Genomic DNA, 25996 nt, shown 5'->3' on the forward strand with positions numbered 1-25996 from the left:
TCTGTCAGGGTCTCCTGCTCGAGCAGGGGGTTGGACTAGATGACCTCCCAGATCCCTTCCAACTCTGTCATTCTATGATTCTGTCAGGGTCTCTTGCTTGAGCAGGGGATTGGACTAGATGACCTTCAAGGTGCCTTCCAACTCTGTTATGCCATGATTCTGTCAGGATCTCCTGCTTGATCAGGGGGTTCGACTAGATGACCTCCAAGGTCCCTTCCAACTCTGTCATTCTGTGATTCTCTTAGGGTCTCCTGCTTGAGCAGGGGGCTGGACTAGATGACCTCCGAGGTCCCTCCCAACTCTGTTATTCTGGGAGGATGCAAAGTCTGGAAGAGACCTTCAGTTCAACTGCTGGACTTGGGGGGGGGGGCAGAAGGGGGTGGGGCTTTGACGGGAAGCGGAGAGAGGGGTCGCCACCCCCAAAATACATCTCCTGGGAGAAGAACCATGTCAATCAATCAATCAATCAATCAATCACCAATCAGTCCCGTCAGCCTATCTCAACGCTGTCCACCTGGCGAGAATCCTTGGAAATAATTTTCGGGTTTCCCGCAAGACGGCTGCATGGGAGATCACCGCAAAAGGCGAAAAGCGCTCAACACAATTTCTAAACCTTGCACAAGTGACAATGGGCGATATTTGCGGCAGCAGCCAAGCCGCCGTACAACGTCCACAAAAGTGGCGACCTGTCAAACTTTCCCGCCGCGGGGAAGTTTGGACGTTCTTGCGGCACGCACGCCGCTCGAACGAAAAGCAAATTTAAATTTGGTCTTCCATCCGAGAAGGGCTGTTTCGAGAACCGCCTCAAACGGTCCCTTTAGTGTTGGAGCTGGTCCTTGACTTACGGGGAAAAAATTGTTCCCCGTAAGGCTGCCGTTCAGCGAGTCGTGCCCCATTTTATGAAGTTTTTTTTAACCCCCCCACCCCACCCTCAGTGGTTGCGAAGTGAACTTTGCGACCGATTTTGCTGCCGTTGTTAAGCGTCCAAATTACGATTACGGGACCGCAGGGATGCTGGAACGGTCGTTCAAAGTGTGAACAAGGGTCACGAGTCACTGCAACGGACGCTAAGTGTGAAAAACGAAGCCACCATCGGTCAGCGCCGTTGGGATGGTCACGAAACCAACGGTCGTAAGTCAAAGACGACCTACTCAAGACATACTCAACCGTCAATGCTGGGGAACTTACCAGCTTTCTCGGGCTTGTCGTCGGCCGTTCCGGCGATGCAGCTACTCTCCAGGCCGTACGTGGGGTCCACTTTCCCCGAAATACGGGCGGCTTCCTGGACCTTCTTGATGTGGGCCTCCACCAGCTCCAGAGGGACTTCCTCCCGGACGCGGGAAAATTCCTCTGTCGGAAATAAGAGTCAGAAAATAAAGCTGAGACGTTAGAAATTTGCGGGAAAGGTTTTCCGCAATCACGATCGAGTTGGGTCGTGAACCGTCCGCAAGTAAAACCACCCAGCTCAGACACCACCAAGGACCCCACAGTTCTTCCTTCTCTTCTTCTTCTTCCTCTTCCCCCTCCTTCCTTCTAGCACTGATAACGTTCCCTAGATGGGTCGTGAAACGTCTGCAAGGAAAACCGCCCAGCTCAGAGACCACCAAGGACCTCATAGTCTTTCCTTCCTTCCTTCCTTCTCCTCTTCTTCCTCCTCCTCCCCCTCTTCCTTCCTTCTAGCACTGATGACGTTCCCTAGCTGGGTCGTGAAACGTCTGCAAGGAAAACCGCCCAGCTCACAGACCACCAAAGACCACACAGTCCTTCCTTCTCCTCTTCTTCCTCTTCCCCCTCCTTCCTTCTAGTACTGATAACGTTCCCTAGATGGGTCGTGAAACATCTGCAAGGAAAACCGCCCAGCTCAGAAACCACCAAGGACCTCAGTCTTTCCTTCCTTCCTTCCTTCCTTCCTTCCTTCCTTCCTTCCTTCCTTCCTTCCTTCTCCTCTTCTTCCTTCTCCTCCCCCTCCTCCTCCTTCCTTGTAGCACTGATGACGTTCCCTAGTTGGGTCGTGAAACGTCTGCAAAGAAAACCACTCGGCTCAGAGACCACCCAGGACCCCCGCAGTCCTACCAACCTTCTCTTCTTCTCTTGACATCCACTATGCCACAAGGCGAAGGGAAGCGACTTCACCTCTTAAACCCACGACAAGCCCATATGGAAACGCCAACACACGTCGTACGGTGTGTTGGGTGGGGGACATCGTACCTAACGCTGCTTTCGCTGCGGCCGACGCCACCCGGGGGTCCACCACCGAGGCTAGGAAGGCCACGGTGCTCATCACCGGATTGCCGGACTGGCTGAAGGGGATGGGCTGGTACGCCAAAGGTCCCAGCGAGGCGTCCGAGTTCTCCAGGTAAGGGTCTTCGATGGGAAGCCGGAGAAAATGGAGGATGCACTCGTCCTGGGTGCGACTCCCGACGTGCTCAGAGACTTTGTTCCAATCGTCCTTGTACATCTCCAGCGCCTGGGCGAGAGGAGAAGAAAAACGGGTATCAACGGGGAGACAAAGACACACACGCCGGCATCCTGTCGGAGCTCCCGTCTTCCGACGCAGGTGGTCCTCGACGTTACCGCGGCACTGGGGAAAAAAAGTGACCATTTTGGGACACTTGCAACCGTGGGATTTGAATTCAGACGCTTGGAATCTGATCCATATTTACGACGGTCGCAGAGTTCCAGGCTCACGTGATTGAAAATTCAGAGGCTCGACAATCGACTCAAATTTATGACGGTTGCAGTGTTCCGAGGTCACGTGATTAAAATTCAGACGCTTGGCAACCAACTCGTATTTATGACGGTCGCAGTGTCCTGGGGTCACATGATCAAAGTTCAGACGCTCGGCAACCGACTCGTATTTATGACGGTTGCAGTTTCCAAGGTCACATAAGTTAACTTCAGAGGCTTGGCAACTGACTCGTATTGATGACGGTCGCAGTGTGATTAAAATTCAGACCTTTGGCAACTGACTCGTATTTATGACGGTCGCAGTGTCCCGGGGTGACCTGATCCCCTTGTCTGACCTTCTGGCTAGCAAAGTGAACAGGGGGGGGAGCCTGCTCTGCTTAATGACCGTGTTGCTTACTTTAACAACTGTAGGGATGCAGTTAAGAACCGCATGGGAAGCAAGCTCGTCAAATGGGGCAAAATGGACCTTAAGGAGTGTGTCGCTTCACAACGGACATTTGGGGGCTCCGCGGCGGTCGTAAAGCCGAGGACTACCTGTATTGGTTACTGCAAAGAAGGAAAGCATGTTGGAGAAATGAAAAAAACAAAAACTGAAATTGGATCGAGGTGTCCGGAATTCTAATGCAACACAACCACATTTTCCACCCCCTAAAAAGGAGTTTTATATTTACGGAGAATAAAATGTATTTATTTAGCGTATAGCGTATCGTACACAGACTTGCAATAGATATTCCCGTTTCACCTAAAAGCAGAGTACAGATAGTCCTCGACTTATAAAAGTTCATTTAACGACCGTTTAATGTGACTTATGACCCCTTTTCACACTTAACGACCCTTGGGGCATCCCGGGGATCAAAATCCAGATGCTTGGCCACTGACTTGTATTTGAGATGGGCGTCGCGCCGTTGCGCCGTCACCGGAACTCCTTTCGCAACCTTCCGACGAATTCCCTCAGATTCCCTCAACGCCCACACGGCTGACTTAACAAACACAACAATTCACTTAACGGTGGTGGGAAAAGTCGTCCCATGGGGCCAAACCGCCTTAACCAATGTTTCCCTTAGCGACGTAAGTTTTGGGCGTAAAGTCGAGGACTAGCCGTAAAACGAAAGGCCGTCCCCGACTTACGAGCAGAATTTAGCCCGAAATATTTCCGTCGCTAAGCGAGACATCTGTGGAGTGACTTGGGCTCCGTTTTCTAACCTTTCTCTCCGCAGTTGTTAAGTGAGTCCCTGCGGTTGTTAAGTGAACCTGGATCCCTGCTTGTCGGCACGTTGCAAAAGGGGATCGCGCGAACCCCTCCGTCGGACGCTGCAGCGGTCGTAAATCTGAGTCAGTGGCCAAGTGTCTGAATTTTGATCCCCGGGACCACGGAGGATGCCCTAACGGTCGTTAAGTGTGAAGAGACCCAAGTCTCTCGTCGTAACTTCGAATGGACACTAAGCGAGTTATGGTAAGTCAAGGACTAAGCATGTGCCTGACTTTACGGTGGATAAAGTCACTCGAGATTTACTTCACGGTGGATTGTAATTGGGCAGGCCCAACTGAGCTCCTTGGGAGAATCGGGGCAGGATTCGATTCGGGGACCTGAAACCGGGAGAGACGGCGAGTTCCAGTTCTGCCTGTGGGAAGAAGGGGGAGGAGCAAAGATAGAGGAAGGAGGAAGAGGAGAAGAGAAATAACAACAATAACAATTAGGAGGAAGAGATGGAGGAGAGGAATAATAATAATAATGAGGAGGAGGAGGAGAAGGAAGAGAAGGAATAATAATAAGTGGAGAAGGAATAATAATAATAATGAGGAGGAATAATAATAATAAGAGAAGGAATAATAATAATAATGAGGAGGAGGAAGAAGAGATGGAAGAGAAGGAATAATAATAAGAGAAGGAATAATGATAATAATAATAATAATGAGGAGGAATAATAATAATAATAAGGAGGAGGAGGAAGAAGAGATGGAAGAGAAGGAAGAGAAGGAATAATAATAAGAAGGAATAATAATAATAATAATAATGAGGAGGAAAAATAATAATGAGGAGGAGGAGGAAGAAGAGAAGGAATAATAATAATAAGAGAAGGAATAATAATAGTAATAATAATAATAATAATAATGAGAAGGAATAATAATAATACTGAGGAGAAGGAATAATAATAATAATGAGGAGGAGGAAGAAGAGATGGAAGAGAAGGAATAATAATAAGAAGGAATAATAATAATAATAATAATAATAATAATAATAATAATAATGAGGAGGAAAAATAATAATGAGGAGGAGGAGGAAGAAGAGAAGGAATAATAATAATAAGAGAAGGAATAATAATAGTAATAATAATAATAATAATAATAATAATAATGAGAAGGAATAATAATGATACTGAGGAGGAAGAGATGGAGGAAGAAGAGAAGGGAGAGGAATAATAATGAGGAAGAGAAGGAATAATAATAATAACAATAATAATAATGAGGAGGAGGAGGAGGAGGAGGAGGAAAAGAAGAGAAGGGAGGAGAGGGGGATGGAGAGGGAGGGCCAAGCGATGGAGGAGAACATGGAGGAAGAGGAGGAAAGGAGCAGAAGGAGGGAGGGAAAGGAGGAGGAGAAGACGGAGTGGGAAGAAGGGGGAGGAGGAGAAAAGATGGAGGAGGAGGAAGAGAAATAACAATAACAATAACAATGAGGAGGAGGAAGAAGAGACGGAGGAAGAGAAGGAGGAGGAATAATAAAGGAGGAGGAAGAAGAGATGGAGAAGGAGGAAAAGAAGAGAAGGGGGGAGAGGGGGATGGAGAGGGAGGGCCAAGCGATGGAGGAGAAAATGGAGGAGGAGGAGGAAGGAGAAGAGGCCGACGCAAGGGAAGGAGAAGAGGGAAAAGGAGGAGGAGGAGGAGGAGGAGGAGGAGGGAGCAGCAACAGCAGCCTTTGGAAAAGAGCCAATCGGGAGGATCTGCTCTGCTGTTGCCCTGGCAACAGGAGGCCTGTCTCCATGTGCCCCCCCCCCCAAAGTTCAGCCTGGATTGGAGGCTTCCGTAGCTTTCTTTTCTTCCCTTCTTTCTTCCGTCGTTCCCTTTTCTTCCCTTTCTCCTTTTTTTCCTTCCTTCCCCGCCTTCTCCCTCTCCTTCCTTCCCATCCTCCTTCTCTCCCTTATTTCTCTTCCTTCCTTTCCCTGCCTCCCTCCCCTTTCTTTCTTCCATCCCTCCCTCCCTCCCTTTTCTCTCCTTCTCTGCCTCCCTTCCTTCCCTTCTTCCCCCTGCCTTTCCTTCCTTCTTCCCTTTTCCTTCCTTCTTTCCTCCCTCCTTCCCTTGTCTCTCCCTCCCTCTTTTCCTGCCTCCTTCCATCTTTTTCCTTCTCCCTTCCCTTCTTCCTCCCTCCGTTTCCTCTCCTTCTCTTCCTCCTTTTTCCTCTTTCCTTCCTTTCTTCATCTATCTTCCTCCCTCCCTTTTCCTTTCTTCCCTCCTCCCTTTCCCTTCTTCCTCCCTATCTTCCTCCTTCCCTTCCCCTTCTTCCTTCCTTCCCCTTCTTCCTTCCTTTCTCCCTCTTTCCCTTCTTCCTTCCTATCTTCCTCCCTCCCTTCCTAGCCCTCTCCCCCTCCTTCCCCCAAGTCCTTCTCCTCTTCTCCTTCCTTCCTTCCCCGCCTTCTCCCGCTCCTTCCTTCCCTTCTCCTTCTCTCCTTCCCTTCCTTATTACTTCCTTCCTTGTCCTGCCTCCCTCCCTCCCCTCCTTCTTCCATCCCTCCCTCCCTTTTCCTCCCTTTCCTTTTCTCTCCTTCTTCCTCCTTCCCTCTATGCCTCCTTTCCTTCCCTTCTTCCTCCCTGCCTTTCCTTCCTTCTTCCCTCCCTCCCTCTTTTGCTCCCTTCTCTTTCTTCCTTCCTTTCCATACTATCTTCCTCCCTCCCTCCCTTCCCTTCTTTGTCTCTCCCTCCCTTTTCCTTTCTTCCTTCCTTCCTCCCTCCCTCCCTTTCCCTTCTTCCTTCCTATCTTCCTCCCTCCCTCTTCTCCTTCCTTCCCGAAGATTCAATCTCGGCTGGAATAGCAGCGGAGCCGAAATAACCGCTCAGGCGTGGCTGCCTCTGATCTAACATGCAAGCTGCGGTTTCTTCCACCTGTCGGGACTGCAGCAAACCAGGTTCCTCCGCAATCATCCCTCCCACCGTCGCCTAAGTCATGAGATCCGGCCCCATGCGCGGGCCGAATTTCAATTTGCTGGGGGAGGGAAGGACTCAATCTCTTCTTTATCTGTTTTGTGCCCCGTGCAACTTTCCCCCCCCCCCCCGTCTTCTCGACATCGGAAGACGCTTTCGTTCTCGGCTGCCTCCGCCAATCGTGCGACAAGCCACGATTCGGGGTCAAGACTCCGGATCGTAAGCTTGGAAGACCAGAAGGGGCGAAATAAGACCAGTTTTTGGGGTCGTTCCCAGGTGGAGAACGGAGGGGGGGAAGAGAGAGAGAGAGAGAGAGAGAGAGAAAAAGAGGACAACTGAGAAGTTAGCCCGATGCCGAAGCGGAGGTGACCGCCGAATTCAACCACAACGGACGTGCGACACAACTCGCAACCACGCCAAAGCGGACTCGGGAAGCTCGCCCGGAAAAGTCGGCGGAAAAACTTAAAAGAGGATTGACCGCGCCGTTTAGCCACCCTGCCCTCAACGGACAGCACAACCGAGTGCCAAATTTTACGCAGCCGAGGGAGACGTTTGGTTGCCGACCTCTTTTGCGACCGTTCTCGCCGCGGTTGTTAAGCGAATCGCTGCGGTTGTTCAGTCCGGCGCAGGGTTCCTGGCTTCGTCAAAAGGGGGAATCACCTGATTCCTCCCCGGGGACACGGCGAACCCGTCATAAAACGAGTCGGTGGCCGAAACGTCTTGAGTTTGGACCACCGCATCACCGTACGGGATGCTGCGACGGTAGTTAAGGGTGCGGAAAACTCGGAACGGTCACTAAACGAACGGTCGAGGACTGCCCGTAGTCCTAGTTCTTCTTCTTGTCCCCCTAAATCCTTAATGTTTGACATTTATATATACATTTTTAAAATTTTTTTACCTCAAGCAGAAGGAGAGTCTCTTGTTCGGTCCACTCTCGGCCGGCGCTGGCGCTTTTGCTCTGGGAGACAAAAAATCGGTTTACTGGTTGAGCCGGTGCGAAAGGATGGAAAGGGGGGGGGCTGGTTAGGAGAGGCGATCGATTTATCTGTCATCTGTCTATCAATCCATCCATCCATGTACCCACCTAAGCTGTCTCTATCTATCAGTCTACCAACCAACCTAATCAATCTATCCATTTCTATCTATCTATCTATCTATCTATCTATCTATCTATCTATCTATCTACCTACCTACCTACCTACCTACCTCTATCCATCAACCCACCCAAGCTATCCTTATCTTCCATCCATCCACCTAATCTATGTATCCATCAACCCACCCACCCAGCTATCTATCATCTACCTACCTACCTACCTACGTATCTATCCATCCATCCAACCCACCCAAGCTATCTCTCCCTCTCCCATCATCCATCTATGTATCCATCAACCCACCCACCCAAGCTATCATCTGCCTATCTACCTACCTATCTATCCATCCACCCACCCAAATTCTCTACCTAAATATGTACTTACCTATCAATTCAAGCTATCATCTACCTTATCTATCTATCTATCTATCTATCTATCTATCTATCTATCTATCTATCTCCACTCAAGCTCTATCATCTACCATCTACCTATATATCTATCCACCCATCCACCTGCCCTCTAATCTACCTATCTATCCATCCATCCACCTAAGCTATTTATCATCTACCTATCTACTTATCTATCATGTCTCTATCCATCCAGTCAAGCTATCATCAACCTACCTAAATATCTAATCGTCTATCTACCTACATATCTACCCATCCACCCAAGCTATCTACCTATCTAAACATTTATCGTGTCTACCTACCTATCTACCTACCTACCTATATATCTACCCACCCACCCAAGCTATCTACCTACCTAAATATCTAATTGTGTGTCTGTCTACCTACATATCTACCCATCCACCCAAGCTATCTACCTAAACATTTATCGTGTCTACCTACCTATATATCTACCCACCCACCTATCATCTACCTACCTAAATATCTATCTTGTCTACCTACCTACATATCTACCCATCCACCCAAGCTATCATCTACCTACCTAAACATTTATCGTCTGTCTACCTACCTACCCACCCACCCACTTAAGCTATCATCTACCTACCTAAACATTTATCGTGTCTGTCTACCTACCTATATATCTACCCACCCACCCAAGCTATCATCTACCTACCTAAACATTTATCGTCTGTCTACCTACCTACCCACCCACCCACCTAAGCTATCATCTACCTACCTAAACATTTATCGTGTCTACCTACCTATATATCTACCCACCCACCCAAGCTATCATCTACCTACCTAAACATTTACCGTGTCTACCTACCTACTACCTATATATCTACCCACCTACCCAAGCTACCTACCTAATCGACTGTCTGTCTGAACCTATAATCTACCTACCTAAATATCTAATTGTCTGTCTACCTACCTATCTACCCATCCACTCACCTATCATCTACCTACCTAAACATCGTGTCTACCTACCCATCCACCCTCTATCTATACCTAAACATTTATCGTCTGTCTACCTATCTACCCATCCACCCATCTACCTACCTAAACATCGTCTACCTACCTACCCATCCACCCACTATCTATACCTAAACATTTATCGTCTACCTATCTACCCATCCACCCATCATCTACCTACCTAAACATCGTGTCTACCTACCCATCCACCATCTATAAACATTTATCGTCTACCTATCTACCCATCCACCCATCATCTACCTACCTAAACCATGTTTGTCTACCTACTTACCCATCCACCATCTATCTACTTACCTAAACATTTATCGTCTACCTATCTACCCATCCACCCACCTATCTACCTACCTAAACATTGTTTGTCTACCTACTTACCCATCCACCCACCTATCTACTTACCTAAACATTTATCGTGTCTATCTACCCATCCACCCATCTACCTACCTAAACATTGTGTTTTCTACCTACTTACCCATCCACCCACCTATCTACTTAACATTTATTGTCTGTCTACCTATCTACCCATCCACCCACCTAAACATTTATCGTGTCTATCTACCCATCCACCCACCCATCATCTACCTACCTAAACATCGTGTTTGTCTACCGACTTACCCATCCACCCACCTATCTACTTACCTAAACCTTTATCGTCTGTCTACCTATCTACCCATCCACCCACCTATCATCTACCTCCCTAAACATTTATCGTGTCTATCTACCCATCCACCCATCATCTACCTACCTAAACATCGTGTCTGTCACCTACCTATCTACCCATCCAGCCCCCTAAGCTATCATCTACCTACCTATCTGTCTATCTAATCTATCTATCCACCTACCTAAGCTCTCTCCTCTATCATCTACCTACCTACTTACCAATGGAAGATATCTACCCATCCATCCATCCATCCACCCACCCACCTGCCCACCTATTATTTCTCTCTCTCTCTCTCTCTCTCAACCCTCCATTCATCCGTCCAATTTAGAGACTGCCCATCTCCCTCGCCGAGCGGTTCCGAGTTCTCCCGCAGTCCTCCGGCGGTTAACCGTTCCTTATGGAAAAGGGAGCCATTTTCTACGCCGGCCCCTTCAGCCCGCGTCTCCACCTCCGCGCCACTTCCCGAGGTGTGGAATTCCAGCCTGCTGGCTGGATGGGGGGGGAGGGGGGAATTTTGGGAAGCGAAGAGGCGAGGTCTGAGGTCTAGAAAGGAAGGAGGACTCGACGCCTTGCCTTGGCTAAGGTTTTCTTGGAGTAGACGTCCGTGCGGAGACCGAAGTTTTGCAGATCGGTCGGCTTCTCCTTGTTTTTCTCCGGGAAATTCAGCATTTGTTGGGCAGCCGGGATCTACAAAAAAACAAACAAACCCCAAAACCCAGGATAATGAGAACGGCAGGAGAGATTCGGAACGCCTCCGGAAGGAGACCAAAGCAACTCTTGGTCGTAAGCGGAATCAAGTTTATTGAACCGACGGGATGCGCGCAAAATGTAACAAAGCGCGCGTTATCACGATTCCTACTCCCCCGTCAGGGGTCCCAAAAAAGTTTCCTGACTTGGCTAAATAAATAAAATAATAATAATATTTCTTCTGTATCATCAAAGGCCAGCGATAGGTTATTAGGAGGTTGGTACCCAAGCTCGGAAGTTGAGAGCCATGAATGAAGTAGAGAGAGATTAAAAGGAAGGAAGGAGGCTAAAATTGGGAAGAGCACGTTGCGTGTTTCTCAACCGTGGCCGCTGGAGGATAGGTGGGACTTCAACTCCCAGAATTCCCCACCAGCATGTTAAGAAGTTGTGGTCCATCTCTTTCTTTCTTTCTTTCTTTCCTTCCATCCATCTATCCATCCATCCGGGAATTTCTCCACGTTGACCACTTGAAGATGGGTGGACTTCAACTCCCAGAATTCCCCAGCCAGCACATTAAGAAATGCTGGTCCATTTCTCTCTCCATCCACCCATCCATCCATCCATCCATCAACTCTTCATCCATCCATCTTTCCGTCCCTCCCTCTAGCTATTTTTCCAGCATGACCACTTGAAGATGGGTGGACTTCAAGTCGCAGAGTTCCACACCAGCATGTTGAGACGTTCTGGTCTATCTCCATCCATCCATCCATCCATCCAATCCATCATCCATCCATCCATCTCTCCGTCCCTCTAACCATCTCTCCATCCATCCATCCTTTTCTCAACCATGGCAGCTTGACGATGGCTGGACGTCAACTCCCAGAATTCCCCATCAGCATGGTAAGAAGATCTGGTCTATCTTTCTCTACATCTCTCCATCCATCCACCTATCCATCCCTCTCATCCTCCAGGTATTTCTTGACCACTTGAAGATGGGTGGACTTCAACTCCCAGCAGGTTGAGACGTTCTGGTCTATCTCCATCCACCCACCCACCCACCCACCCATCCGTTTCTCAACCTTGGCAGCTTAAAGATGGGTGGACTTCAACTCCCATCCATTGATCTCTCCATCCATCCATCCATCCACCCATCCACCTTTCCACCCATTCATATCTCCATCCATCCATCCATCCATCCATCCATCCATCCATCCATCTATCCCTACCAGGTATTTCTCCATCTTGACCACTTGAAGATAGGTAGACTTCAATTTCCAGCATGTTGAGATGTTCTGGTCTATTTCTTTCTATCCATCCATCTCTCCATCCATCCATCCATCCATATCGCCATCCATCCATCCATCCCTACAAGGTACCAGACGTTCTGGTCTATCTCCACCCACCATCCATTTCTCAACCATGGCAGCTTAAAGATGGGTGGATTTCAACTCCCATCCATCGATCGATCCATCCACCTTTCCATCCATTCATATCTCCATTCATTCATCCATCTATACATCCATCCATCCATCTATCCCTACCAGGTATTTCTCCATCATGGCCACTTGAAGATGGGTGGACTTCAACTCCCATCATGTTGAGATGTTCTGATCCATCATGTTGAGATGTTCTGATCCATCCATCCATCTCTCCATCCATCCATCCGTTTCTCAACCATGGCAGCTTAAAGATGGGTGGACTTCAACTCCCATCCATTCATCTCTCCATCCATCCATCCCTACAAGGTATTTCTCCATCTTGACCACTTGAAGATGGGTGGACTTCAACTCCCAGCATGTTGAGAAGTTATAGTCTATCTCTTTCCCTCCATCTCTCCATCCGTTTCTCAACCATGGCAGCTTAAAGATGGGTGGACTTCAACTCCCATCCCTCCATCTTTCCATCCATCTCTCCATCCACCCATTTCTCAACCTTGACCACTTGACGATGGGTGGACCAATTCTCAGCATTTTGAGACGTTCTGGTCTATCTCTTTCTCTCCATCCATCCATCCACCTCTCCATCCCTCCAACCATCTATCCATCCATCCATCCATCCGTTTCTCAACCTTGACCACGTGACGATGGGTGGACTTCAACTCCCAGAATTCCCCAGCCAACCAGGGTCTTCAGTGGCCCAGCACACTGGACCCCTCTGGTCAAAGGGTGGCCGAGAAGGAGAATTCCTGAAACACCACGTCTCCCGAGATACGTTCTCCAAAAACGTTCTTTCCACAGTTCCCCTCAGCGTCTCCCCACAACCGACACCCACGGACGGAGTCGGGGTTAGGAAGACCTTCTCGATAGGGTGGAGGGTTTCCCGAGTATCCTCCTGGTAGCAAATTTTCCCCGCGGATGCTCAGTGTAACCCAGTTTGACACGCCCATCGTGTCCTGAAGGCCACCCTCGACGTTCAAGAGATCCGCCAGAAGTGGTTACCTGAGGAGTCCGCAGGTGGAGCGGCATGAGTCCCGAAGGGGTGTCGGCCAGCACGTTGAAGTGGGGGGTGGGCGGGGGTCCCATTGCCATGGGTCGGCTTTCGGGGTCCACTTGGTAATTAATCAGCCCCCACTGCTCCAGAAAGGCGTGGACCCTGAAAGTTGGACAAGAGGGAAGATGGGTGGACAAAAAGGACAAGACGACGTACGGAGGAGCATCGCTAGCTCGTGTCACTTGGGAGATCCAAACTGGATCTGGGGATAGGGGGGCATTAATCGACACCCAAGCCAACGATGGGCCAGGTCTTCTCCAACTTGGCCACTTCCAGATTGGGTGGATTTCTGACGTTCCTTCGACCGTTCCTCAAATCGATACGGCCGTTTGGGAGAAAGCCGAGAGTCGACGTCCACCAGGATGGATGGACTTTTGACGAGCTGCGGTGGAACGTGGTCTGGATTCCCAGAGGGGAGGGGCTGTATTCAGGAGGAGCGAGAAGCGGCGAAGTTTAGGGAGTTGGGTTGGAAGGAAGCTCTCTCTGGAAGTTCTCAAGTCTCAGAAGAACTAATCAATAAGAAGAATGGATCAGTGGAACGACTGGACTCCAGATGCCTCGGGCGATCCAACGCTAGAGGTTTTTAAGGAGAGACTGGATAGCCAGTTGTCTGAAATGATCTAGGTAGGGTTTCCTGCTTGAAAAGGGGCTGGACTAGAAGACCTCCAAGGTCCAACTATTGTTATAAGGCTGCTTGAGCAGGGGGCTGGACTAGATGACCTCCAAGGTCCCTTCCAACTCTTGTCTTTCAAAGATTCTGTAAGGGTCTCCTGCTTGAGCAAGGAGTTGGACTAGATGACCTCCGAGGTCCCTTCCAACTCTGCTCTTCTATGATTCTGTCAGGGTCTCCTGCTTGAGAGGGGCTGGACTAGATGATCTTCAAGGTCCCTTCTATGATTCTGTCAGGGTCTCCTCCTCCAGAAGGGGGCTGGACTAGAAGACCTCCCAGGTCCCCGTGTTACTAACTTAACAACTGCAGGGATTGACTGAACAACCCTGGTAAGAAGAGTCGTACACTTAACGACTGCCTCGTTTACTGACACAAATGTGGGGCCGAACTGGGGTGGTAAAATGGAGGGCAGCCTGCATCCTCTTGAGAAGTTGTAGGGGGGAGATCAATCCGACAGTGTCTCCCTTCCAACTCGGCCATCTAAATTCTGCCGCTTCTCTGCGCTCCGGAGTGCAGCCCCTCCCTTTCGGGAATCCAGACTACGCTCCACTCCACTTCCCATGTCGAAAAAGACGGGATCCAGACGGCATCGGCTTCGTCCGCGCGACTCTGGATGCCCTCCAGATGACGAAAGGAGACCTCAGCCCTTATCACGTAGTCGGTCTTCCAAGCGTCAGGGTCCCCCCCACTTACGCCCCATTTTTTTTCTTGTGTCCCCCCCCCCACCCCACCCCAGCCCTGGGTTTAAGACACACACACACACAGTAAAAGAAGAGCAGCGAAAGCCCGAACCTCATCACGGCACAAACGTCCCCGGTCAAATTTCTCCGGCAGGCCGTGCTGGTGAGGTACTCTTGAGGGTTCAGGCGATAGGTGTCAATCATGAAATTGCGGTAGGCTAAGTATCTGGGGGGTGGGGGGAGAGAGGACGACAAGAAAACGGCAAGTTACGGTTGTCGGCTGAGATCTAACCGGGATGTTCTCAACAGCCATAGTTAGCGTCAGCAAGGGAAGGGGACGTAGCAGGCTGGAACGGCGGGAGGCCGGGTGGCTTCCTTGCAGGAGAGGAGGAGGAAGAGGAGGAGGAAGAGAGGAGAAGGAAGGACTGTGGGGTCCCTGGTGTTCTCTGAGCGGGGTGATTTTCTTGCAGACATCTCGTGACCCCACTAGCGAATATCATCAGTGCTAGAAGGGAGGAGGAGGAGGAGGAGGAGGACTGTGGGGTCCCTGGTGCTCTCCTTGCAGTCGTTTCCAAACCCAAGCAGGCAACGTCATCAGTGCTAGAAGTGTTAACCCCACCCCACCCCTCCTAGCCCTGACGTTCTCTAGTTGGGTCCGGAAACGTCTGCAGGGTAAGCACCCAGCTCCCAGAGTCCCAAGCAGCCCCGCCCAGGGAGAAACGGACCCCTCCCCTTCCCTCCCTCCCTCCCTCAGTTTCCCCCGTCTGCGCCCTCGACTTACATTTCCGGCGTCTTGGATTTGTTCTTCCCGTTGAAGAACTCGGGAAGAGCCCGGCGTTCGATGACGTGGATGCTAGGAGAGAGGAAGACGAGGATCCGGTCAGCGTCCCGTTTACTCTCCCTTCCCGTCGCGTCCTCGCCAACTCCCGCGGCCACTTAAGCCCAGGATTAGCTCGCTTTCCCTTTGATGCCGGCTTGGCGAGGAAGCTGCAGATCGGGGGACGCCGGTGAGCACGGGAGCCAACTTGACCCAACGCAGCCTCTCGTGCGCGCGCCGCACCGGAGAACCCGACTAGGCGCCGCTTTGATATCCAAGCTTTTTTCGGGCTGGGAATTCCCCCAAAAATTCTTTCTCTCTTCCGATCTTCTTCCGTCCGCGCCTTCTTTCCTACCTTCCTTTCTTTCTTTCCTTCCTTCCCTCCTTTTTCCAACTTCCTTCCTTCCTTCCTACCATCCGCCCGGCCTTCCTGTTCCCATCTCTTTCCTTTCGCCCAATTCCGAGCTCCTTCCTTCCCTTTTTCTCCTCCCTCCCTTCCTGTTTTTTCCTTCCTCCCGTCCTTCTCCACTCCTTCCTGACGTCCATCCATCCTTCCTCTTCCAATCTCTTCCCTTCCCTCCAATTCGTCTCTTTCCTTTTCTTCTCTCCTTCCTTCTCCACTCCTTCCTTCCTTCCCTCCATCCTTTCTTTCCTATTCCAATCCCTCCTTTCCTTTCCTTCCAATTCCAATCTCCTTTTAATTCCTTCCGTCCTTCCCTCCCTCCTATTCCAATCTCTTTCCTTTCGTGTCATCCAATTCCAATCTCCTTCCTTCCCTTCCCTTTTTCCTTCCTCTCTAATCCTTTCCTCTTCCTTCCTTCGTTCTCCACTCCTTCCTTCCACCCATCTATCTTTCCTATTCCAATCTTTCCTTTCCTTTCCCTCCAATTCCAATCTCCTTCCTTTCCATCTTTCTCCTTCCCTTTTTCCTTCCTTGCCTTCTCTCTACTCTTCCTTCCCTCATTCTCCACTCCTTCCTTCCACCCACCCATCCTTCCTACTCCAATCTCTTTCCTTTCCTCTTTCCAATCTTCTCCCTTTCCTTCCCTTCCTTTCCTTCCATCCATCCTTTGTATTCCAGTCCATCCTTTCCTTTCCTTTTCCCTTTCCCCTTTCCTTCCAATTCCAATCTCCTTCCTTTCCAGGGAACATTCCCAGTGCTAGAAGGGAGGAGGAGGAGGAGGAGGAGGAGGAGGAGGAGGAGGAAAAGACTCTGTGGTCCTTGGTGTTCTCCTAAGCTTGGCTGTTTTCCTGTAGACATCTTATGACCCAACTAGGGAACATCATCAGTGCTAGAAGGGTGGAGGAGGAAAAGGAGGAAGAGGAGGAGGAAAGGACTGTGGGGTCCCTGGTGCTCTCTGAGCTGGGTGGTTTCCTTGCAGACGTTTCATGACCCAACTAGGGAACATCATCAGTGCTAGAAGGGGGGAGGAGGAGGAGGAGGAGGAGGAGGAAGAAGAAAGGAAGGAAGGAAAGAAGGAAGGATTGATTGTGGGGGTCCCTGGTGCTCTCTGAGCTGGGTGGTTTCCTTGCAGACGTTTCACGACCCAACTAGGGAACATCGTCAGGGTGAGGGGGTGAGGTTGTTTCCGTTCTCCCCTAGGGTGGCGCTTACCAGTTGTAGTCAAACCAGGAGGCGTAGCTGGGGATGATGATGTGGTTGGTCTGTTCCGTGACGTTGTCTTCCCCGGCGTCGAGGGAGCGTCCCTGGTCCCCTCTGTTGGGGTCTTCGTCTTCCTACAGGGAGGAGAAAGGCAGGAGTCACGCTGTGAAGGGGCGGACGTTGGGAAAAGAGTAACGCCAATCTCGGGAGCATCCTCCTCGGCGGGAAGTGGACGGGTCTCTAAGGAGCAAGCCTCACGCGGGAAGGAGAGAGCCTGAGCGTGGAGGAGGTTATGGGATGGCCTGCGCCTCAAGGTCTTCCGGGATTGGTTTACTAGCAAGATTTGTTTGGGGGGGGGGGGAAAGAGTAGATCGGTTGCTCAGTGTTGAAGTGTGGGGTCCTGGCTGCTCTCTGAGCTGGGGCTGGTTTGAATGTCAACAGTACTAGTAGTAATAATAGCAACAATAACCAACAATAGTAACAAGTAATAATAGTAGTAACGGTAGTAGTAATAACAATAGTAATGTAATAACAGTAATAGGAATAATAGTAATAATAGTAGTAATAATAACAATATTAATACTAATTAGTAATAATAGTAATAACAATATTAATAATAGTAATTAGCTATATTAATAATAGTAATAACAGCAATTAGTAATAGTAGTAGTAACAATAAATAATAGAAATTAGTAATAATAGTAATGGTAATACTAATAACAATAAAAGTAGTGATAGTAATTAGTAATAATAGTAATAGTAGTCGTAACAGTAACAATAGTAGTAATAGTAATAATAGTAAGAACAGTAATAGATAGTAATAATAGCAATAGTACTAATAATAATAGTAATTAGTAATAGTAGTAATAATAGTAATAGTAGTAATAACAGTAATTAGTAATATTAGTAATAGTAGTAGTAAACAATAATACTAGTAATAATAGTAGTAATAATAATATTAATAGTAATAGAAATAATAGCAGTAATAGTAATTAGCAATAATAGTAATTAGCAATAACAATAGTAATTAATAGCAATAGCAATAATAGTAATATTAATATTAATTAGTAATAGTAGCAATAGTAATAATAAAAATAGCAATAGTAATAATTAGTAAAAATAGCTATAGTAGTAATAGTAATAATAACAATAGCAAGAGTAATAATAGCAATTAGTAATAGTAGTAGTAATAACAATAACAACAATCATAATAGAGTTGGAAGGGACCTCGGAGGTCATCTAGTCCAACCCCCTGCTCAAGCAGCCTGACAGACTAAAAACAGTTTATATCCATTTTCTAGAAGAAAAGGGTTTACGCTACCTTTCCTCCACTCGTCAGCGTGTCCTCGTCTTGTTCGTCTGCAAGGCAAGAACACAAGCGGGCGCGTTTGGTGTCAGTCGCACAACCTCACAGCTGCACACACTGCAGCAGCAGCAGCAGCAGCAGCAGCGTTGGCACCCCTGCTGTCCTCCCACGAGAGCTAGGGAGCCTCCCCCGTTTTTTTCCGCTGCTAAGCCAGACCCTGGTTAAGTCAATTCGGCCCCCGCTGACACTTATTAGGCGAATTGCGACGGGCGCTAAGTGAGTCAGCGGGTCAACCGATTGAGGAGAAATCAACGATAAAGATGGGGAAAAATATTTGGAATAAGAATATGTCCGTGAAGAGTTAAGGAAAATGGACATAAAGTGACATGGAGGTTGTACCTAACACCTCGTAAATTAAATCGAATAGATGTTAAATGTGCAAATATTTGCTGGAGGAGCGAGAAGGAGATTGGAACATAACAACAACAACAACAACAACAATAAGTTGGAAGGGACCTTGGAGGACATCTAGATGTCACCCAGGATTGCATTCCTCTTACTAGTGGAAAAATGGGACATAAATGAAGCCAAAAAGGGAACCGATTGTAAATTTGATAACGGCAGCTAGATTAGCGATGGCTAAATATTGGGACAGCCATTGTGAGCGACCTGTTTTACGACTGTCACGAAGTTTAACCTGGACGGGCAGTCCCCGTTATAATCGTGCGTCAAAGATCACCTCCACTCAATTTGGATTCATTTGCGTTGTTGTGTCTCGTTTTGCGACCTCGCTTGCCCCGGTTGTTCAGTGAATCACTGCCGTTGTTAAATGAGTCACCGGGTTGTAAAGCAAGCCTGGCTTTCCCCCCATTGACTTGGCTGGTCTGAAGGTCGCAAAAGGGGGATCAGGCGACCCTGGGACACTGCGACCGTCGTCAATGGGAGGCAGTTGCTGAGTGGCTGAATTTGGATCACCTGACCACGGGGGTGCTGCGGTGGTCGCCAATTTTGATAAATGGTCGTAAATCACGTTTTTCAGGACTGTTGTAAGTCGGGGACTGCCTTTATTTTGACGGGACGGTCACAAGAGAGAGCTCTGGAGCTAGGATAGGATTGGCTGAATGGGTAGAAGCCACTGTGGGTAGTCCTCACATTACGATCGTCCTCACTTAGTGTCTGATCAAAGTTACCATGTCCCTGAGAAAAGGGATGATCGGATTTACTTAACAACCGCCATAAACATGGTTGCAAAACCTGGTTGGTCCACGGGACTCGCCCATTCGACGGCCATTCCGATGACCTGTTTTACGACCGTCACGAGTTACAACCCAGACGGACAGGCTCCGTTACAATAGTAGCTGTCTTGCATTACGACCAGCATGGAGCCCCCCCAATTTTTGTGGTGCTAAGCGAGACACTGGTGAAGTGACCCTTGCCCCATCAGATGACCTTTCTCACCAACGTTGCTAAGCGAATCGCTGCAGTTCTTAAATGAAGTCACACGGTTGTTAAACGAATCCGGGTTTCCCCCTTGACTTGGCTTGTCAGAAGGTCACAAAAGGGGACACTGCAACCGTCGTAAATACGAGTCAGTTGCCCAGCGTCTGAATTTGGATCACGTGACCCGCAACGGTCGTTAAGTGTGAAAAACTCTCATTTTGTTGACTTTTGTACCTTGTATTTTAACTTTGCTATGACTAAAAGAAAATACAGGGGGCTCAGTCGCTTTCTTCGGTGCCGTCGTCCTAACTTCAGACGGTCGCTAAACAAAACGGTCGTAATTTGAGGACCGAATAAGAGGGAAGAAAGAAATCTGCTCTCACCAAGATCTGCTACGGTGCCTCCTTTCACCGGCGTGTTTTCGCTGTCCTTCTTCGGATTGACTGCAAAAAAAAAAAAAAAAGAAAAAGAGATCAAATCTTTTATTTTTAATCGATCGATCAATATTCTTATTTTTGATTTTTAAAAAAATTTTTAATTTGAATTTGAATTATATTTCAATTTCTGGTAAAATCAAAATCTTCCGCCCGGTTAGCCTGACCCGAACACCAGAGTTACTCTCCAAGAGTTCAGCCCCGAGAAGGCCCTAAAATGAGTCCTCGAGTTATGTCCGGAAATGGAGCCCAAAATGTCCGTTGGTAAGCGGGACATTTGTGAAGGGAGATTGGTCCCAGTTTTACGACCGTTCTTTGCCACGGTTGTGAAAACGAATCGCTGCAGTTGTTACAGGAGTCACATGGTTGTCGTTAAATTAATCAAATCGTTGTTAAACGAATCGGCCATGCCCCGTTGACTTTTCTCATTAGATGCGGATCATGTGACTCTGTGACCGTTATAAATACAAGTCAGTGGCCGAGCGTCTGAATTTTGATCACGGGACCCCCGGGACGCTGCGACCGTCATAAATACAAGTCGGTTGCCAAGCATCTGAATTTGGATCATGTGACCTTGGGATGCTGCGACCGTCATAAATATGAGTCAGTTGCCAAACGTCTGAATTTGGACCACGTGACCCCAGGACGCTGCAACCATCACAAATATGAGTCGGTTGCCGAGCGTCTGAATTTCGATCACGTGACCCCGGGACGCTGCGACCGTTGTAAATACGAGTCGGTTGCCAAGTGTTTGAATTTTGATCACGGGACCCCGGGGCGCTGCGACCATCATAAATACGAGTCGGTTGCCGAGCATCTGAACTTCACGTCACCCCGGGAACGCTGCCACCGTCGTAAATACGAGTCGGTTGCCGAGCGTCTGAATTTTGATCACGGGACCCCGGGAACGCTGCCACCGTCGTAAATACGAGTCGGTTGCCGAGCATATGAATTTCAATCACGTGACCCCGGGATGCTGCGACCGTCATAAATATGAGTCGGTTGCCGAGCGTCTCAATTTTGATCCCGTGACCCCGGGGAATGTTGCAATGGTCGTTAAGCTTCACAAAAGGTCTCAGGTTTGCAACGCAAATTCTGGAGCGACGGGTGGTCGTTAAGTCGAGGACTTGCCTGTATTGAGAGCCCTCGGATAACGGTCTCAAAAGCTGGAAAACTCCCCCCCCCTCCCCGGAAGGAAACACGGTGGACAAAACACGGGAGATATGTGTGGTGTTTGCGTGGATCGCGACTCACCGTTTTTGGGAAGGACCACCTCCTCCATGTTGGGCACCGGGGTGGGGTCCTCCATGTCCTTGGTGAGATCCTCCTGCTCATCCTCGTCCTTTTGCCCGCGTCTCTTGCAGTAGAGGCTGGCTTGTCTGGGGGGGGGCGCGGGGGGAGAAAATGGAGAAGATGGCTGATGTCTACTGGGCCATGGATGTTCTCAACCATGACAGGTTGAAGATGGGTGGGCTTCAAGTCCCAGAATTCCTCACCAGCATGTTGAGACATTCTGGTCTATTTCTTTCTCTCCATCCATCCATCCCTCCCCTCCCACCCTCCCTCCATCCAGAAATTTCTCCACGTTGACCACTTGAAGATGGGTGGACTTCAACTCCCAGAGTTCCCCACCAGCATGTTAAGAAGTTGTGGTCTATCTCTTTCTCTCCATCTGTCTCCATCCATCTCCCCATCCATCCATCCAGGAATTTCTCCACGTTGACCACTTGAAGATGGGTGGACTTCAACTCTCAAGAGTTCCCCACCAGGATGTTGAGACGTTGTGGTCTGTCTCTTTCTCTCCATCTGTCTCCATCCATCCATCCATCCATCCATCCATCCATCCATCCATCCATCCATCCATCCAGGAATTTCTCCACGTTGACCACTTGAAGATGGGTGGACTTCAACTCCCAGAGTTCCCCACCAGCATACTGAGATGTTCTGGTCTGTCTCTTTCTCTCTATCTGTCTCTATCCATCCATCTCCCCATCCATCCATCCATCCATCCATCCAGGAATTTCTCCACGTTGCCCACTTGAAGATGGGTGGACTTCAACTCTCAAGAGTTCCCCACCAGGATGTTGAGACGTTGTGGTCTGTCTCTTTCTCTCCATCTGTCTCCATCCATCCATCCATCCATCCATCCATCCATCCATCCATCCATCCATCCATCCAGGAATTTCTCCACGTTGCCCACTTGAAGATGGGTGGACTTCAACTCTCAAGAGTTCCCCACCAGGATGTTGAGACGTTGTGGTCTGTCTCTTTCTCTCCATCTGTCTCCATCCATCCATCCATCCATCCATCCATCCATCCATCCATCCAGGAATTTCTCCACGTTGACCACTTGAAGATGGGTGGACTTCAACTCCCAGAGTTCCCCATCAGCATACTGAGATGTTCTGGTCTGTCTCTTTCTCTCTATCTGTCTCTATCCATCCATCTCCCCATCCATCCATCCATCCATCCATCCATCCAGGAATTTCTCCACGTTGACCACTTGAAGATGGATGGACTTCAACTCCCAGAGTTCCCCACCAGCATGTTAAGAAGTTGTGGTCTATTTCCATCCATGAATTTCTCCACGTTGACCACTTGAAGATGGGCGGACTTCAACTCCCAGAGTTCCCCACCAGCATGTTTTGTGGTCTATCTCTTTCCATCCATCCATCCATCCATCCATCCATCCATCCATCCATCCATCCATCGGCCTTACCCACTTGAAGGGGTAATTCCAAGAGTTCCTCAGCCAGCATGTTGGGAAATATTGTCTTTCTGTCCCCATCTCACAATCCATCCATCCATCCATCCATCCATGTTTTTGTCAACCTTGGCCACTTGGAAGATGGGTGGACTTCAAAGTGGTAACCGATAGAAAGATGAGAGATAGATGAAGAGATGAATGAGAGACAGATGAGAAGATGATGAATCCTAGGCCAATACAGATGAGAGATTAGAGAAACACAGATAGATAGATAGATAGATAGATAGATAGATAGATAGATAGATAGATAGATAGATAGATAGATAGATAGATAGATAGACAGACAGACAGACAGACAGACAAGATAGATATAGACAGATAAATATACAGAGAAGATAGACAGGTGATAGATTGATAGATAGATAGATAGATAGATAGATAGATAGATAGATAGATAGATAGATAGATGGACGGACGGACGGAAGGACAGACAGAATATGAGAGATAGAGATAGGGATAGATAGAATATTATACAGATAGATAGATAGATAGATAGATAGATAGATAGATAGATAGATAGATAGATAGATAGATAGATAGATATAGACAGTCAGATAGAGAATATGATAGATAAATATAGTCAGAGAGAATAAGATTGGATAGATAGATAGATAAGATAGATAAGATAGATAAGATAGATAGATAGATAGATAGGGATAGTCAGATAGAGATTATACACATAGTCAGAGAGATAGAATGATAGATACGGATAATCATAGAAGATAAAATATGATATAGTCAGATAGAATGACACAGAATATGATAGATAGAAAGAATATTATATAGAAATAGATAGATAGAAAATGATAATATAGATTAGATATATATGATTGATAGGGATACAGAGATAAAATATGATATAATTAGATATAGATATATAGACAGTCAGAGAATATGATACATAGATAGATATAGACAGATAGATAAGAGAATATGATAGCTAGATAAATGTAGACAGTCATAGAGAATAAGATAGGAGAATAAGATATAGAGAATGATAGATATAGACAAGTCAGATAGAGAATATGATGCATAGATATAGATATATAGATAGAGAATATGATAGACAGATATAGAAAGAGAATATGATACATAGATAGAGATAGGTATAGACAGTCAGATAGAGAATATGATAGATAAATATAGTCATAGAGAATAAGAGATATGTCAGATATAGAGAATGATAGACAGACAGTCAGAGAATATGATAGACATAGACAGAGAATATGATAGATAGACAGACAGAGAGACACATTAACGGGCTTTTTCTGCTGATCATCTGAGACTGGTAGGAACGCTCTTGGGTGATCCAGGACGGATCCATCTTCTGAGGCAGCAGGTCCTCCCCCTCCTCCTCCAACCAACCAACCAACCAACCAACCAACCAACCCAACCAACCAACCAACCCAACCAACCAACCAACCAACCAACCCAACCCAACCCAACCCAACCCACCAAACCCACCAACCAGAAAATAAAGGAGCTTCGGATTACAGCTGTCCGGAGTTGCTTGACAGCTGAGATGGTGTGGCCCGATTCAATCCATCCATCCATCCATCCATCCATCCATGAGACGTACCCTTTCTTGCCGGCTTTCTTCCTGGATTCCACAGGGGTGGGAGGCAGCGGGGGCGAAGGGGAGGCCTTCCTCTTCCGGGCGCCGCCCGCAGCTTTCCGATCTCGCCGCTCGGGGCTACGGACCGGCTGTTGACAAGGAAGAGAGACAATGATGGTCAACAAGGGTTCCCCCTTCCCCAGAACCCATCATCCTCGGCCCATCCGGCTTGCTGCTTCGAACCTTCAAAGGCCTAACGTGTTGTCTGAAGGACCCCCTTTTCCCAGTTACATCCCCTAACATGGAGGCAGGAGATGTTATGGGTCTCCTCTCCTGAGAAGGTTCATCTGGTGGGACCCAGGAGAATGGCCTCCGTGGTGGCTTGCTCTTTGTTGTTTGAACGATGTCTTCTCTCAGTTACATCCACCTGACCCACCAGAGCAGGAAGGGAGGAGATGTTATGGGCCTCCTCTCTTGAGGAGGTCCATCTGATGGGACCCAGAAGGTCCTCCTTGTTGTTTGAAGGACCTTTTTTCTCAGTTATATCCATCCAATCCATTAGAGCAGGGAGGAAGGAGATGTTATGGACCTCCTCTCTTGAGGAGGTCCATCTGGCGGGACACAAGGAGAAGGGCCTTCTCTGTGGTGGCTGCCTTTTATTGTTTGAAGGACCTCTTTTCTCAATTACATCCCTCCAACCCAACAGAACAGGAAGGCAGGAGATGTTATGGGTCTATTCTCTTAAAGAGGTCCATCTGATGGGACCAAGAAGGTCCTCCTTGTTGTTTGAATGACCTCTTCTCTCAGTTACATCCATCCGACCCATTAGAGCAGGGAGGGAGGAGATGTTATGGGTCTCCTCTCTTGAGGAGGTCCATCTGGTGGGACCCAGGATAAGGGCCTTCTCCGTGGTGGCTTCCTCTTTGTTGTTTGAAGGACCTCTTCTCTCAGTTACATCCACCTGACCCACCAGAGCAGGAAGGGAGGAGATGTTATGGGCCTCCTCTCTTGAGGAGGTCCATCTGGTGGGATCCAGAAGGTCCTCCTTGTTGTTTGAAGGATCTTTTTTCTCAGTTACATCCATACGACCCATTAGAGCAGGGAGGAAGGAGATGTTATGGGTCCCCTCTCTTGAGGATGTGCATCTGGTGGGATCCAGAAGGACCTTCTCCATGCTGGCTCCCTCAATCTTGTTTGAAGGACCTCCTCTTTCAGTTACATCCATCTGACTCACCAGAGCAGGAAGGGAGGAGATGTTATGGGTCTCCTCTTTTAGGGAGGTCCATCTGGTGGGACCCAGGAGAAGGGCCTTCTCCGTGGTGGCTCCCTTTTATTGTTTGAAGGACCTCTTCTCTCAGTTACATCCACCTGACCCACCAGAGCAGGAAGGGAGGAGATGTTTGGGTCCCCTCTCTTGAGGATGTGCATCTGGTGGGATCCAGAAGGACCTTCTCCATGCTGGCTCCCTCAATCTTGTTTGAAGGACCTCCTCTTTCAGTTACATCCATCTGACTCACCAGAGCAGGAAGGGAGGAGATGTTATGGGTCTCCTCTTTTAGGGAGGTCCATCTGG

The 25996-nt window shown here is 48.3% G+C and overlaps 1 protein-coding gene across 1 annotated transcript in view; it reads right to left on the reverse strand.

The window, feature by feature from the left end:
• SMARCC1 (SWI/SNF related, matrix associated, actin dependent regulator of chromatin subfamily c member 1) overlaps positions 1 to 25996 on the reverse strand; it is a 63188-nt gene that overhangs the window by 21941 nt on the left and 15251 nt on the right. Inside the window, exons 10-21 of the mRNA XM_029286306.1 lie at positions 24448 to 24572; positions 21356 to 21480; positions 20051 to 20110; positions 18243 to 18280; positions 16934 to 17055; positions 15283 to 15354; positions 14614 to 14727; positions 13100 to 13253; positions 10548 to 10661; positions 7724 to 7783; positions 2209 to 2467; positions 1189 to 1350 (exon numbers count right to left, since the gene is read on the reverse strand). Coding sequence (XP_029142139.1) covers positions 1189 to 1350; positions 2209 to 2467; positions 7724 to 7783; positions 10548 to 10661; positions 13100 to 13253; positions 14614 to 14727; positions 15283 to 15354; positions 16934 to 17055; positions 18243 to 18280; positions 20051 to 20110; positions 21356 to 21480; positions 24448 to 24572 — 1405 coding nt within the window. The remainder of the gene's footprint in view (positions 1 to 1188; positions 1351 to 2208; positions 2468 to 7723; positions 7784 to 10547; positions 10662 to 13099; positions 13254 to 14613; positions 14728 to 15282; positions 15355 to 16933; positions 17056 to 18242; positions 18281 to 20050; positions 20111 to 21355; positions 21481 to 24447; positions 24573 to 25996) is intronic.

Source organism: Protobothrops mucrosquamatus, unplaced genomic scaffold (assembly GCF_001527695.2).
Source record: "Protobothrops mucrosquamatus isolate PMUCROS unplaced genomic scaffold, P.Mucros_1.0 scaffold3282, whole genome shotgun sequence".
NCBI classification, from domain to species: Eukaryota; Metazoa; Chordata; class Lepidosauria; order Squamata; family Viperidae; genus Protobothrops; species Protobothrops mucrosquamatus.